General features: G+C 44.5%; 1 protein-coding gene and 7 non-coding genes across 12 annotated transcripts in view; all 8 read left to right on the forward strand.

The window, feature by feature from the left end:
* Positions 1-10,215, forward strand: part of LOC110299478 (uncharacterized) — a 78,358-nt gene extending 68,143 nt beyond the window's left edge. For 4 of the 5 annotated variants that reach the window (XR_015047940.1, XR_015047939.1, XR_015047938.1 and 1 more), the window contains 9 exons: positions 970-1,091; positions 1,409-1,454; positions 3,259-3,304; positions 4,612-4,732; positions 5,091-5,136; positions 6,433-6,554; positions 6,911-6,956; positions 8,263-8,384; positions 10,100-10,215. Coding sequence is in view for 1 of the 5 variants with exons in the window: in XM_085841691.1 (XP_085697817.1) it covers positions 3,230-3,304; positions 4,612-4,732; positions 5,091-5,136; positions 6,433-6,529 (339 nt within the window). In the remaining 4 variants the exon portion in view is untranslated. Of the gene's footprint in view, positions 1-969; positions 1,092-1,408; positions 1,455-3,023; positions 3,305-4,611; positions 4,733-5,090; positions 5,137-6,432; positions 6,555-6,910; positions 6,957-8,262; positions 8,385-10,099 lie in introns of those variants that run through there. The other variant, XM_085841691.1, reaches the window with a different exon arrangement.
* On the forward strand, positions 1,154-1,231 carry LOC115031602 (small nucleolar RNA SNORD115). The gene has a single exon (XR_003837277.1). It is a non-coding gene; the product is annotated as a small nucleolar RNA SNORD115 (small nucleolar RNA).
* LOC115031596 (small nucleolar RNA SNORD115) lies at positions 2,944-3,022 on the forward strand. The gene has a single exon (XR_003837271.1). It is a non-coding gene; the product is annotated as a small nucleolar RNA SNORD115 (small nucleolar RNA).
* Positions 4,772-4,850, forward strand: LOC115031595 (small nucleolar RNA SNORD115). The gene has a single exon (XR_003837270.1). It is a non-coding gene; the product is annotated as a small nucleolar RNA SNORD115 (small nucleolar RNA).
* Positions 6,594-6,672, forward strand: LOC147003143 (small nucleolar RNA SNORD115). The gene has a single exon (XR_015048187.1). It is a non-coding gene; the product is annotated as a small nucleolar RNA SNORD115 (small nucleolar RNA).
* On the forward strand, positions 8,424-8,502 carry LOC115031600 (small nucleolar RNA SNORD115). Its single transcript, XR_003837275.2, has one exon. It is a non-coding gene; the product is annotated as a small nucleolar RNA SNORD115 (small nucleolar RNA).
* Positions 10,216-10,260: 45 nt separating the features above from the next.
* On the forward strand, positions 10,261-10,339 carry LOC147003144 (small nucleolar RNA SNORD115). The gene has a single exon (XR_015048102.1). It is a non-coding gene; the product is annotated as a small nucleolar RNA SNORD115 (small nucleolar RNA).
* A 1,761-nt stretch (positions 10,340-12,100) lies between these two features.
* On the forward strand, positions 12,101-12,179 carry LOC147003145 (small nucleolar RNA SNORD115). Its single transcript, XR_015048103.1, has one exon. It is a non-coding gene; the product is annotated as a small nucleolar RNA SNORD115 (small nucleolar RNA).
* Positions 12,180-13,421: the final 1,242 nt, after the last annotated feature.

Here is a 13,421-nt window from a genome sequence, read left to right on the forward strand (position 1 = left end):
CCTCCAGGGCCATTTGAGACTCTTCATTTGGCCTGTTACAGGAGGCCGAAGGGACAGAGCCTTCCTTAGGGTGAGAGAAGAATTTTATGATATCCAACAGGGCTGGCTCCACTGTATGTGTTCACAAAGGTCAATCAGTTGAGCAATATTCCAAACATCTCACCCTATTTGGGAATTTACCCATATGGATAGGGTGAGATTTTCTTTGTTGCCATGGGACTCACTACCTTCCAAAATTCCTTCACAATATTGCTTAGGGCTCTTACTGAACTTCGCTGCAGAATCAATGAAGAAACAAAGGCTTACACAATAGCTTGACACAGGGAAGGCAGGTGTAAAGGAATTACACTCTGATTCATAAGAACAATGCCCAAATTATATCCAGCAACAGTGTTAACCTTCAAGTTATAGAAGCTGGAAACCAATTAATCCAAACAAATAGATCCATGGTTAGATATTTGTACTGTGCCCTGGGCCCAGCATACTCAGGGTATTTAAGGAATCACATTTCACAGTGAGTGCTGCCATGCAACATGGAGCATGGAGAGGTGAGATGTCACTCTTGCACTTTTAATAAAAATTCACTAGTTACTTTAATCACAATCAAAACACCTATCTGGAGTTTTAATTTACTGTCCTGTCCATAGTACACAGGGAGCTCAACTTGAGTGTGGATCCCTACAAAAATTCAAGTCTAAGGTCAAACAAATGTGATATGGCAATTGCTTCTAGAGGAAGCAGTAAATCTTTGTTAGAATGCCATGGCTGCATTGTGCTTCCATCTAAGTTTCTCTCTGGTAGCCATTAAAACATGTGGGTGCTGGGTCTGGTAGTAACAGAAGAGGCAACCACAAGATAGTTTCTGCACAAAGAAATTGTGTCAGTAGAGCTCCAGAAAAATGTCTCATACATCTGACATTTATTTAAAGAAGGGACAAGTGCCTTGACTTCTTTCCCTTTTCTCCTTAGGGAAGACATTCTTCCAAGATACAAGAAAGTGTTCCCTTGCTTGCCTTGAAGAAATTTCATCCCTGCATCCCTCTCCAGTTCCATGTGACCATTCCTAACACTGAGGCAGTTTTTAAAGGAAGGTAAGAGGTTGGATTCAGTTAGGTGATATCCAAGTACAGGTAGCTGAGTTCTGTCTAGGACTGGGTAAATGATGACAACCCAATATCATGAAAGAGAAGATAACATAAAATTCAGGCTCAATAGAATTACACTGAGGCACAACCAGGGCAACAGGATTACAAGAGGTCTGTTGACTACTGGGGGGGGAACCCTAGGGTGACTTCCCTTAGGTCCTAAGAAACCATGCCAACAAGCACCTAGTCCCACATTCAAACTTTGGGGATTTCTGCAAGGAACACCCATTGTTCATGAGGATGTCTTTTCTGGTGTTTTGCAGTCATCTCACTTGCCACCTTGGAAGGCAGAGCGCCACAGATAATCAGGTAAGTTGTATGAACATGGTAAAGCCTCCACCTGCAGGTGACCTGCCCCTTCATGTTTTGGCTTTCAATTCTGAGCCAGTCTGCCTATTCTGATTTTGGGAATAACAAAATGGTATGCAATGGTACCAAACGAAGCTCAATTTAGGCTATGTTCTCCTATATAGACCCCCTGGTTTGTAAAGTTTTAAGGAATGTTTCAACTCCTGATAGTTGTTTTCTCATAATTTTGACCTAATTATCATGGAGAGAAGAGGATGACATTTTTAGAATGTTGGGATCTCATACTTTGATGCTTACACAGCCACAGGGAATAGGGACAGGAGAACAACAGCGGCCTCCAGGGCCATTTGGGACCCTTCCTTTCCATGACACAGGAGACCTAAGGGACGGAGCCTTTCTTAGGGAGAGAGAAGGATTCTATGATACAAAACAAGGCTGGCCTCCACATGTGTTCACAAAGGGCATTCCCTCAAGCATATATTCCAAAGATCTCACCCAAGAGGGAATTTACCCATGTGGATAGGATGAGATTCCCATTTTGACATTGGTTCCCACAATCTTCTAAATTTCCTTCAAGGTATCATTTAGAGCACTTACTGATCCTCACTGCAGAATCACTGAGGAAACAAAGGCCTACATATTAGGTTGATACAGGGAAATGCCAGGTGTTTAAAGAACCCAATTCCACTCTCATTCATAATACCAAGGCTTGACTTGGATCCAGCAAGAGTTGTTACCCTCATGTTTTAGAGGCTGAGCAACCCAAAAGAGCTTGACACAAATGGATCGATGTATAGACATTGGTTCTGTGAACTGGGCCAAGGATTCAAGAAATATTTTCAGTAGTCACATTAAACAGTGACTGCTGTCATGCAACATAGAGCTTACAGAGAACTGATGCCACCTTTGTACTTTCAGGAAGAACCCATTGCTTACTTTAATCACCTTGGTAATACCTATCTGTAGTTGTTCTTTATTGTCTTGTCCATAGTACTTGGGTAGCTCAACTTCAGTGTTGAACCCTTGTGAGGATAAGGTCACATGTGATCCAGTTATTGCATCTAGAGGAAGCAGTAAAACTTTGTTGGAATACCAGGGTTCAATTGTGATTCCATCAATGTTTCTCTATGGTAGCCAGAAAAACTTTTGTGTACTGGGCTGGTAGTAATAGAAGAGGTAACGACAACACAGTGTCTGCACAAGGAATCTGCTCCAACAGGGCTCCAGAAAAATGTCTCAAACCTCTGATATTTATTTAAAGAAGGGGCAACAAAGGCCTTGATTTTATTCCCTTTCCTCCTTAGGGAAGACATTCTTCTAAGTTTCAATAAAGGGTGACCTTCCGTCCCTCTAAGATATTTTCTACCTCGATTCCTCTCCAGTTGTGGGTGAGCATTGCTAACTCTGAGGCAGTTTGAGAAAGGAAGTTAAGTGGTTGGATTAGAGTAGGTTATATCCAAGTGCAGGTAACCTTGTTCTGTCTAGGCCTGGGTCAATGATGACAACACAATGTCATGAATAGAGGTGATGACATAAAATTCATGCTCAATAGGATTACACTGAGGCCCAACCAACGCAACAGGGATAGAAGAGGTCCCTTGACACCTTGGGAGGCTCTTAGGTGACTTCCCTGAGGTATTCAGATGCTCTTGCCCTGTTTCCCATGAGAGGAAATGTGGACAACTAGGATACAACTAGGGACAAACACTGCATGCCAACAAGCACCTAGTCCCACATTCATACCTTGAGCTTTTCTGCAATGACGCCCCTTGCTGATGACCCTGACTTTTCTGCTGTTTTTCAGTCATCTCGCAAGCCACCTTGGAAGGCAGAGAACCACATATAATCAGGTAAATGGTATGAACATGGTAAAGCCTCCACCAACAAGTGACCTGACACTTCAAGTTTTGGCTTTCAATTCTTATAAAGTCTGCCCTTTCTGATTTGAGGAAGAACAAAATGGTATGCAATGGAACCAATCAGAGCTCGATTTTGGCTATGTTCTCCCACGTAGACACCCTGGTTTATCAAGTTTTAATGAATTTGTTCAATTACTGATGATTGTATTCTCATGATTTTGACCTACTTCTCATGGAGAAAAGGGGATGGCATTTTTAGAATGTTGGGATCTCATACTGAGATGCTTACAAGGCCATGGCCAATAGGTAAAGGAGGACAACACAGGCCTCCAGGGCCATTTGGGACTCTCCCCTTCCCATGTCACAGGAGACCCAAGGGAGAGAGCCTTAATTAGGGAGAGAGAAGGATTCTATGATGTCCAAAAGGCTGGCCTACACATGATTTGTTCACAAAGAGCAACCCATCCAAGAATTATCTCAAAAATCTCACCCCAGAGGGAATTTACTCTTGTGCATAGGGTGAGATTTCATGTTTATGTTGCTTCCTGCCAGCTGCTAATTTTTTCAAGGTATCATTTAGGGTGCCTACAGAACCTCACTGCAGAATCACTGAGGAAAGAAAGGTCTACACATTAGGTTGATACAGGGAAATGCCAGGTGTTTAAAGAACCTAATTCCACTCTGATTCAAAACACAAAGGCATGACTTGGATTCAACTATAGTGGTTACCCTCTCCTTTTTGAGGCTGGGCAACCCATAGTGTCTTCACACAAATGGATTCATATATAGATATTGGTTTTGTGCCCTGGGCCCAAGATTCTTGGGTGATTTTCAAGAATCACAGTTCACAGAGTGCTGTCATGCAACAGAGCTTACAGAGGTCTGATGCCACATTGGCACTTTGAAGAAGAACCCATTGTTTACTTTAATCACCCTCGAAATACCTATCTCTAGTTGTGTTTTATTGTCATGTCCATCGTACTTGGGCAGCACAACTTGAGTGTTGATCCCTACAAAATTGCGAGGCTATGTTAACATGTGATGTGGCTTTTGCTTCGAGAGGAAGCAGTAAATCTGTTGGATTGACAGGGCTCCTTTGTGCTTCCATGGATGTTTCCCTATGCTAGCCAGGACAATTTGTGTGTGCTGGGCCCGGTAGTAATAAAAGAGGCAACCACAAGACAGTTCCAGCACAATGAAATTGAGCAAGTTGATATCCTGAAATGTGTTTTGCACTTCTAACATTTATTTCAAAACAGGACAACAAGCACCTTGACTTCTTTCCCTTTCCTCTTTAGGGAAGTCATTCTTCCAAGTTTCAAAAAAGGGTGCCCTTGATTCCCTCTGAAACATTTAGTACATGCATTCCTCTCCAGTACCACGAGACCATTCCTAACTCTGACAATTTTGGAAAGGAAGGTAAGTGGTTGGATTAGATTAGGTGTTCTGTCTAAGCCTGGGTCAATGATGACAACTCAATGTCATGAAGAGTGGTGATGACATAAAATTCATGCTCAATAGGATTACGCTGAGGCCCAACCAGGGCCATAGGCTTACAAGAGGTCCGTTGACTCCTTGGGAGGGCTCTTGGGTGACTTCCCTGAGGTCCTCAGATGCCCTTGCCCTGTTTCCCATGGCAGGAAATGTGGACATTTAGGATGCACATTTGCTGGCAAACACTGCATGCCAACAAGCACCTAGTCTCACATTCGAAACTTGGGCATTTCTGCAAGGTACACCCCTTGCTCATGACCCTGTCTTTTCTGCTGTTTTGCAGTCATCTCACAAGACACCTCAGAAGGCAAAGAACCACAGATAATCAAGTAAGTGGTACAAAAATGGTAAAGCCTCCACCTCCAGGTGAACTGCCCCTTCATGTTTTGGCTTTCACTTTTGAGCCAGTCTGCCCTTTCTGAATTGGGGAAGAACAAAATGGTATGCAATGGAACCAAACGAAGCTCAATTTTTGCTATGTTCTCACATGTAGACCCACTGGTTTGTAACGATTTAATGAAATTTTTCAATTTCCGAAAATTCTTTCTTCATGATTTTGATCTACTTCTCATAGAGAGAAGAAGTTGACATTTTTAGAATGTTGGGATCTCATACTTAGAAGCTTACAAGGCCTAGGTCAATAGGTACAGGAGGACAACACAGACTGCCAGGGCCATTTGGGATTTTCCATTACCCATGCCACAGGAGACCCAAGGGACAGAGCATTTCTTAGGGAGTAAGTAGGATTCTATGACGTGCAAAAGTGCTTGCTTACACATGATGAGTTCACAAACGGCAATCCATCCAGCAATTATCTCAAATATCTCACCCAGAGGGAATTTACCCTTGTGCAAAGAATGAGATTTACATTTTTACGTTGGTTCCCAAAACCTGCCAAATTTTATTCAAGGTATCTACTGAAACTCACTGCAGAATCACTAAGGAAACAAAGGTCTACACATTAAGTTGATACAGGGAAATGCCAGGTGTTTAAAAAACCTAATTCCACTCTGATTGAAAACACCAAAGCCTGAGTAGGATTGAACTACAGTGGTTACCCTCTCCTTTTCGAGGCTGGTCAACCCATAGCAGCTTCACAAATGGATCCATGTATACACATTGGTTTTGTGGCATGGGCCCTGGATTCTCTAGAGATTTTCAGGAATCACAGTACACACTGAGTACTGTCATACAACATAGAGCTGACAGAGGTCTAATTGCCACCTTGGCACTTTGAAGAAGAACCCATGGTTTACTTTAATCACCCTCGAAATACCAATCTCTAGTTGTGTTTTATTGTCCTGTCCATAGTACTTGGGCAGCTCACCTTGAGTGTTGACCCCTATAAAATTGCGAATCTAAGGTCACATGTGATGTGGCTTTTGCTTCGACAGGAAACAGTAAATCAGTTGGATTGCCAGGGCTTTGTGCTTCCATGGATGTTTCCCTATGCTAGCCAGGACTACTTGTGTGCTGGGCCTGGTAGTAATAGAAGAGGCAAGCACAAGACAGTTCCTGCACAATGAAATTGCGCCAGTAGAGCTCCAGAAAAGTGTCTCATATTTCTGACATTTATGTCAAGAAGGGACAACAAGCGCCTTGACTTCTTTCCCTTTCCTCTTTAGGAAGTCATTCTTCCAAGTTTCAAGAAAGGGTGCCCTTGCTTGCCTCTTAGACGTTTCGTCCCTGCATCCCTCTCCAGTTCCACGAGATCATTCCTAACTCTGAGGCAGTTTTGGAAAGGAAGGTAAGTGGTTGGATTAGGTTAGGTGTTCTGTCTAGGCCTGGGTCAATGATGACAACCCAATGTCATGAAGAGAGGTGATGACATAAAATTCATGCACAATAGGATTACACTGAGGCACAACCAGTGGGACAGGGTTACAAGAGGTCCATTGACTCCTTGGGAGGGCTCTTGGGTGACTTCCCTGAGGTCCTCAGATGCCCTTGCCCTGTTTCCCAAGGCAGGAAATGTGGACATCTAGGGTGCACATTGGTTGGCACACTGCATGCCAACAAGCACCTTGTCCCACTTTCGAACCTTGGGCATTTCTGCAAGGCACGCCCCTTGTTCATGACCCTGTCTTTTCTGCTGTTTTGCAGTCATCTCACATGCCACATTGGAGGGCAGAGAACCACAGATAATCAGGTAAGTGGTATGAACATGGTAAGGCAACCAACTCCAGGAGACCTGCCCCTTCATGTTTTGGATTTCAATTCTGAGCCTGTCTGTCCTTTCTGAATTGAGGGAGGACAAAATGGTATGCAATGGAACCAATCGAAGCTCGATTTGGGCTACGTTCTCCCATGTAGACCCCCTGGATTTTAAAGTTTTAAGGAATTTTTTCCATCCCCGATAATTGTTTTCTCATGATTTTGACCTACTTCTCATGGAGAGAAGAGGATGACATTTTTAGAATGTTGGGATCTCATACTTTGATGCTTACAAGGCCATCGTCAATAGGTTCAGGAGGACAACACAGGTTTCCAGGGCCATTTGGGACTCTCCTTTTCCCATGCCACAGGGACCCAAGGGACAGAGCCTTTCTTAGGGAGAAAGAAGGATTCTATGGTGTCCAACAGTGCTGGCCTACAAATGATGTGTTGGCAAAGGGCAATCCATCCAGCAATTATCTCAAAGATCTCAACGAAGAGGGAATTTACCTTTGTGCATAGGGTGAGATGTTTATTTTTAAGTTGGTTCCCACCACCTGCCAAATTTCTTCATGGTATCATTTAGGGCGCCAAGCCTCACTGCAGAATCTCTGAGGAAACAAAGACCTACACATTAGGTTATACAGGGAAATGCCAGGTGTTAAAAGGACATAATTACATTCTGATTCAAAGAACCAAGGCCTGACTTGGATTCAACTACAGTGGTTACACTCTCCTTTTCGAGCTTGGGCAACCCGTAGCATCTTCACACAAATGGATCCATGTATACACATTGTTTCTGTGGCCTGGGCCGAGGATTCTCAGGAGAGCATCAGGAATCACAGTTCACACTGAGTGCTGTCATGCAACATAGAGCTTACAGAGGTCTGATGCCACCTTGGCACTTTGAAGAAGAACCTAACGTTTACTTTAATCACCCTCAAAATACCTATCTCTAGTTCTGTTTTATTGTCCTGTCCATATTACATGGGCAGCTCACCTTGAGTGTTGATCCCTACAAAATTACGAATCTAAGATCACATGTGATGTGGTTTTGCTTGGAGAGGAAGCAGTAAATCTGTTGGATTGCCGGGCTCATTTGTGCTTCCATGGATGTTTCCCTATGCTAGCCAGGACAACATGTGTGTGCTGGGCCCGGTAGTAATAGAAGAGGCAAGCACAAGATGATTCTTGCGCAATGAAATTGCACCAGTAGAGCTCCAGAAAAGTGTCTCATATTTCTGACATTTATGTCAAGAAGGGACAACAAGCGATTTGACTTCTTTCCCTTTCCTCTTTAGAAAGTCATTCTTCCAAGTTTGAAGAAAGGGTGCCCTTCCTTGCCTCTTAGAAGTTTTGTCCCTGCATCCCTCTCCAGTTCCACGTGATCATTCCTAACTCTGAGGCAGTTTTGGAAAAGAAGGTAAGTGGTTGGATTGGGTTAGGTGTTCTGTCTAGGCCTGGGTCAATAATGACAACCCAATGTCATGAAGAGAGGTGATGACATAAAATTCATGCTCAATAGGATTACGCTGAGGCACAACCAGGGCGACAGGGTTACAAGAGGTCTGTTGACTCCTTGGGAGGGCTCTTGGGTGACTTCCCTGAGGTCTTCAGATGCCCTTGCCCTGTTTCCCATGGCATAAATGTGGACATCTAGGGTGCACATTGATTGGCAAACACTGCATGCCAAAATGCACCTTGTCCCACTTTCGACCCTTGGGCATTTCTGCAAGGCACGCCCCTTGCTCATGACCCTGTCTTTTCTGCTGTTTTGCAGTCATCTCACATGCCACCTTGGAGGGCAGAGAACCACAGATAATCAGATAAGTGGTATGAACATAGTAAGGCCTCCACCTCCAGGTGACCTGCCCCTTCATGTTTTGTCTTTCAATTTGAGCCAGTCTGTCCTTTCTGAATTGAGGGAGGACAAAATGGTATGCAATGGAACCAAACGAAGCTCGATTTGGGCTATGTTCTCCCATGTAGACCCCCTGGTTTTTAAAGTTCTAAGGAATTTTTTTCGATCCCCGAAAATTGTTTTGTCATGATTTTGACCTACTTCTCATGGAGAGAAGAGGATGACATTTTTAGAATGTTGGGATCTCATACATTGATGCTTACAAGGCCATGGTCAATAGCTACAGGAGGACAACACAGGCCTCCAGGGCCATTAGGGACTCTCCCTTTCCCGAGCCACAGGAGACCAAAGGGACAGAGCCTTTCTTAGGGAGAGAGAAGGATTCTATGGTGTCCAACAGTGCTGGCCTACAAATGATGTGCTCCCAAAGGGCAATCCATCCAGCAATTATCTCATAGATCTCAACCCAGAGGGAATTTACCTTTGTGCATAGGGTGAGATGTTAATTTTTAAGTTGGTTCCCACCACCTGTCAAAGTTTCTTCATGGTATCATTTAGGGCGCCAAGAACCTCCCTGCAGAGTCACTGAGGAAACAAAGGCCTACAAAATAGGTTGATACAGGGAAATGCCAGGTGTTTAAAGGACCTAATTCCATTCTGATTCAAAACACCAAGGTCTGACTTGGATTAAACTACAATGGTTACCCTCTCCTTTTCGAGGCTAGGCAACCATAGCAGCTTCACTTAAACAAATCGATGTATACACATTGGTTCTGTGGCCTGGGCCCAGGATTCTCGGGAGAGCTTCAGGAATCACAGTTCACACTGAGTGCTGTCATGCAACATAGAGCTTACATAGGTCTGATGCCACCTTAGCACTTTGAAGAAGAACCCATCGTTTATTTTAATCACCCTCAAAATACCTATCTCTAGTTGTGTTTTATTGTCCTGTCCATAGTACTTCAGCAGCTCACCTTGAATGTTGAACCCTAAAAAATTGTGAATCTAAGGTCACATATGATGTGGCTTTTGCTTCGAGAGGAAGCAGTAAATCTGTAGATTTGCCAGGGCTCCTTTGTGCTTCCATGGATGTTTCCCTATGCTAGCCAGGACGACTTGTGTGTGTTGGGCCCTATAGCAATAGAAGAGGCAAGCACAAGACAGTTCCTGCACAATGAAATTGTGCCAGTAGAGCTCAAGAAAAGTGTCTCATATTTCTGACATTTATGTCAAGAAGGGACAACAAGCACCTTGACTTCTTTCCCTTTCCTCTTTAGGAAGTCATTCTTCCAAGTTTCAAGAAAGGGTGTCCTTGCTTGCCTCTTAGACATTTCATCCCTGCATCCCTCCCCAGTTCCATGAGATCATTCCTAACTCTGAGGCAGTTTTGGAAAGGAAGGTAAGTGGTTGGATTAGGTTAGGTGTTCTGTCTAGGCCTGGGTCAATGATGACAACCCAAAGTCATGAAGAGAGGTGATGACATAAAATTCATGCTCAATAGGATTACGCTGAGGCCCAACCAGGGCAACAGGGTTACAAGAGGTCCGTTGACTCCTTGGGAGGGCTCTTGGCTGACTTCCCTGAGGTCCTCATATGCCCTTGCCCTGTTTCCCATGGCAGGAAATGTGGACATCTAGGGTGCACATTGTTTGGCAAACACTGCATGCCAACAAGCACCTTGTCCCACTTTCGAACCTTGGGCATTTCTGCAAGGCACGCCCCTTGCTCATGACCCTGTCTTTTCTGCTGTTTTGCAGTCATCTCACATGCCACCTTGGAGGGCAGAGAACCACAGATAATCAGGTAAGTGGTATGAACATGGTAAAGCCTCCACTTCCAGGTGACCTGCCCGTTCATGTTTTGGCTTTCAATTCTGAGCCAGTCTGTCCTTTCTGAATTGAGGGAGGACAAAATGGTATGCAATGGAACCAAACGAAGCTCGATTTGGGCTATGTTCTCCCATGTAGACCCCCTGGTTTTTAAAGTTCTAAGGAATTTTTTTTTCGATCCCCGAAAATTGTTTTCTCATGATTTTGACCTACTTCTCATGGAGAGAAGAGGATGACATTTTTAGAATGTTGGGAGCTCATACTTTGATGCTTACAAGGCTATTGTCAATAGGTACAGGAGGACAACACAAGTCTCCAGGGCCATTTGGGACTCTCCCTTTCCCATGCCACAGGAGACCCAAGGGACAGAGCCTTTCTTAGGGAGAAAGAAGGATTCTATGGTGTCCAACAGTGCTGGCCTACAAATGATGTGTTGGCAAAGGGCAATCCATCCAGCAATTATCTCAAAGATCTCAACCCAGAGGGAATTTACTTTGTGCATAGGGTGAGATGTTCATTTTTAAGTTGGTTCCCACCACCTGCCAAATTTCTTCATGGTATCATTTAGGGCGCCAAGAGCCTCACTGCAGAATCACTGAGGAAACAAAGGCCTACACATTAGGTTGATACAGGGAAATGCCAGGTGGTTAAAGGACCTAATTCCACTCTGATTCAAAACACCAAGGCCTGACTTGGATACAAAGACAGTGGTTACCCTCTCCTTTTCCAGGCTGGGCAACCCGTAGCAGCTTCACACAAACGGATCCATGTATCCACATTGGTTCTGTGGCCTGGGCCCAGGATTCTCGGGAGAGCTTCAGGAATCACAGTTCACACTTAGTGCTGTCATGCAACATAGAGCTTACAGAGGTCTGATGCCACCTTGGCACTTTGAAGAAGAACCCATCGTTTACTTTAATCATCCTCCAAATATCTATCTCTAGTTGTGTTTTATTGTCCTGTCCATAGTATTTGGGCAGCTCACCTTGAATGTTGATCCCTACAAAATTGCGAATCTAAGGTCACATGTGATGTGGCTTTTGCTTCGAGGGGAAGCAGTAAATCAGTTGGATTGCCAGGGCTCCTTTGTGCTTCCATGGATGTTTCCCTATGCTAGCCAGGACGACTTGTGTGTGCTGGGCCTGGTAGTAATAGAAGAGGCAAGCACAGGACAGTTCCTGCACAATGAAATTGCACCAGTAGAGCTCCAGAAAAGTGTCTCATATTTCTGACATTTATGTCAAGAAGGGACAACAAGCGCCTTGACTTCTTTCCCTTTCCTCTTTAGGAAGTCATTCTTCCAAGTTTCAAGAAAGGGTGCCCTTGCTTGCCTCTCAGACGTTTCGTCCCTGCATCCCTCTCCAGTTCCACGAGATCACTCCTAACTCTGAGGCAGTTTTGGAAAGGAAGGTAAGTGGTTGGATTAGGTTAGGTGTTCTGTCTAGGCCTGGGTCAATGATGACAACCCAAAGTCATGAAGAGAGGTGATGACATAAAATTCATGCTCAATAGGATTACGCTGAGGCCCAACCAGGGCGACAGGGTTACAAGAGGTCCGTTGACTCCTTGGGAGGGCTCTTGGGTGACTTCCCTGAGGTCCTCAGATGCCCTTGCCCTGTTTCCCATGGCAGGAAATGTGGACATCTAGGGTGCACATTGTTTGGCAAACACTGCATGCCAACAAGCACCTTGTCCCACTTTCGAACCTTGGGCATTTCTGCAAGGCACGCCCCTTGCTCATGACCCTGTCTTTTCTGCTGTTTTGCAGTCATCTCACATGCCACCTTGGAGGGCAGAGAACCACAGATAATCAGGTAAGTGGTATGAACATGGTAAGGCCTCCACCTCCAGGTGACCTGCCCGTTCATGTTTTGGCTTTCAATTCTGAGCCAGTCTGTCCTTTCTGAATTGAGGGAGGACAAAATGGTATGCAATGGAACCAAACGAAGCTCGATTTGGGCTATGTTCTCCCATGTAGACCCCCTGGTTTTTAAAGTTCTAAGGAATTTTTTTTCGATCCCCGAAAATTGTTTTCTCATGATTTTGACCTACTTCTCATGGAGAGAAGAGGATGACATTTTTAGAATGTTGGGAGCTCATACTTTGATGCTTACAAGGCTATTGTCAATAGGTACAGGAGGACAACACAAGTCTCCAGGGCCATTTGGGACTCTCCCTTTCCCATGCCACAGGAGACCCAAGGGACAGAGCCTTTCTTAGGGAGAAAGAAGGATTCTATGGTGTCCAACAGTGCTGGCCTACAAATGATGTGTTGGCAAAGGGCAATCCATCCAGCAATTATCTCAAAGATCTCAACCCAGAGGGAATTTACTTTGTGCATAGGGTGAGATGTTCATTTTTAAGTTGGTTCCCACCACCTGCCAAATTTCTTCATGGTATCATTTAGGGCGCCAAGAGCCCCACTGCAGAATCACTGAGGAAACAAAGGCCTACACATTAGGTTGATACAGGGAAATGCCAGGTGGTTAAAGGACCTAATTCCACTCTGATTCAAAACACCAAGGCCTGACTTGGATACAAAGACAGTGGTTACCCTCTCCTTTTCCAGGCTGGGCAACCCGTAGCAGCTTCACACAAACGGATCCATGTATCCACATTGGTTCTGTGGCCTGGGCCCAGGATTCTCGGGAGAGCTTCAGGAATCACAGTTCACACTTAGTGCTGTCATGCAACATAGAGCTTACAGAGGTCTGATGCCACCTTGGCACTTTGAAGAAGAACCCATCGTTTACTTTAATCATCCTCCAAA

Source organism: Mus caroli, unplaced genomic scaffold (genome assembly GCF_978045245.1).
Source record: "Mus caroli unplaced genomic scaffold, Mus_caroli_1 scaffold_8, whole genome shotgun sequence".
Taxonomy (NCBI): Eukaryota; Metazoa; Chordata; class Mammalia; order Rodentia; family Muridae; genus Mus; species Mus caroli.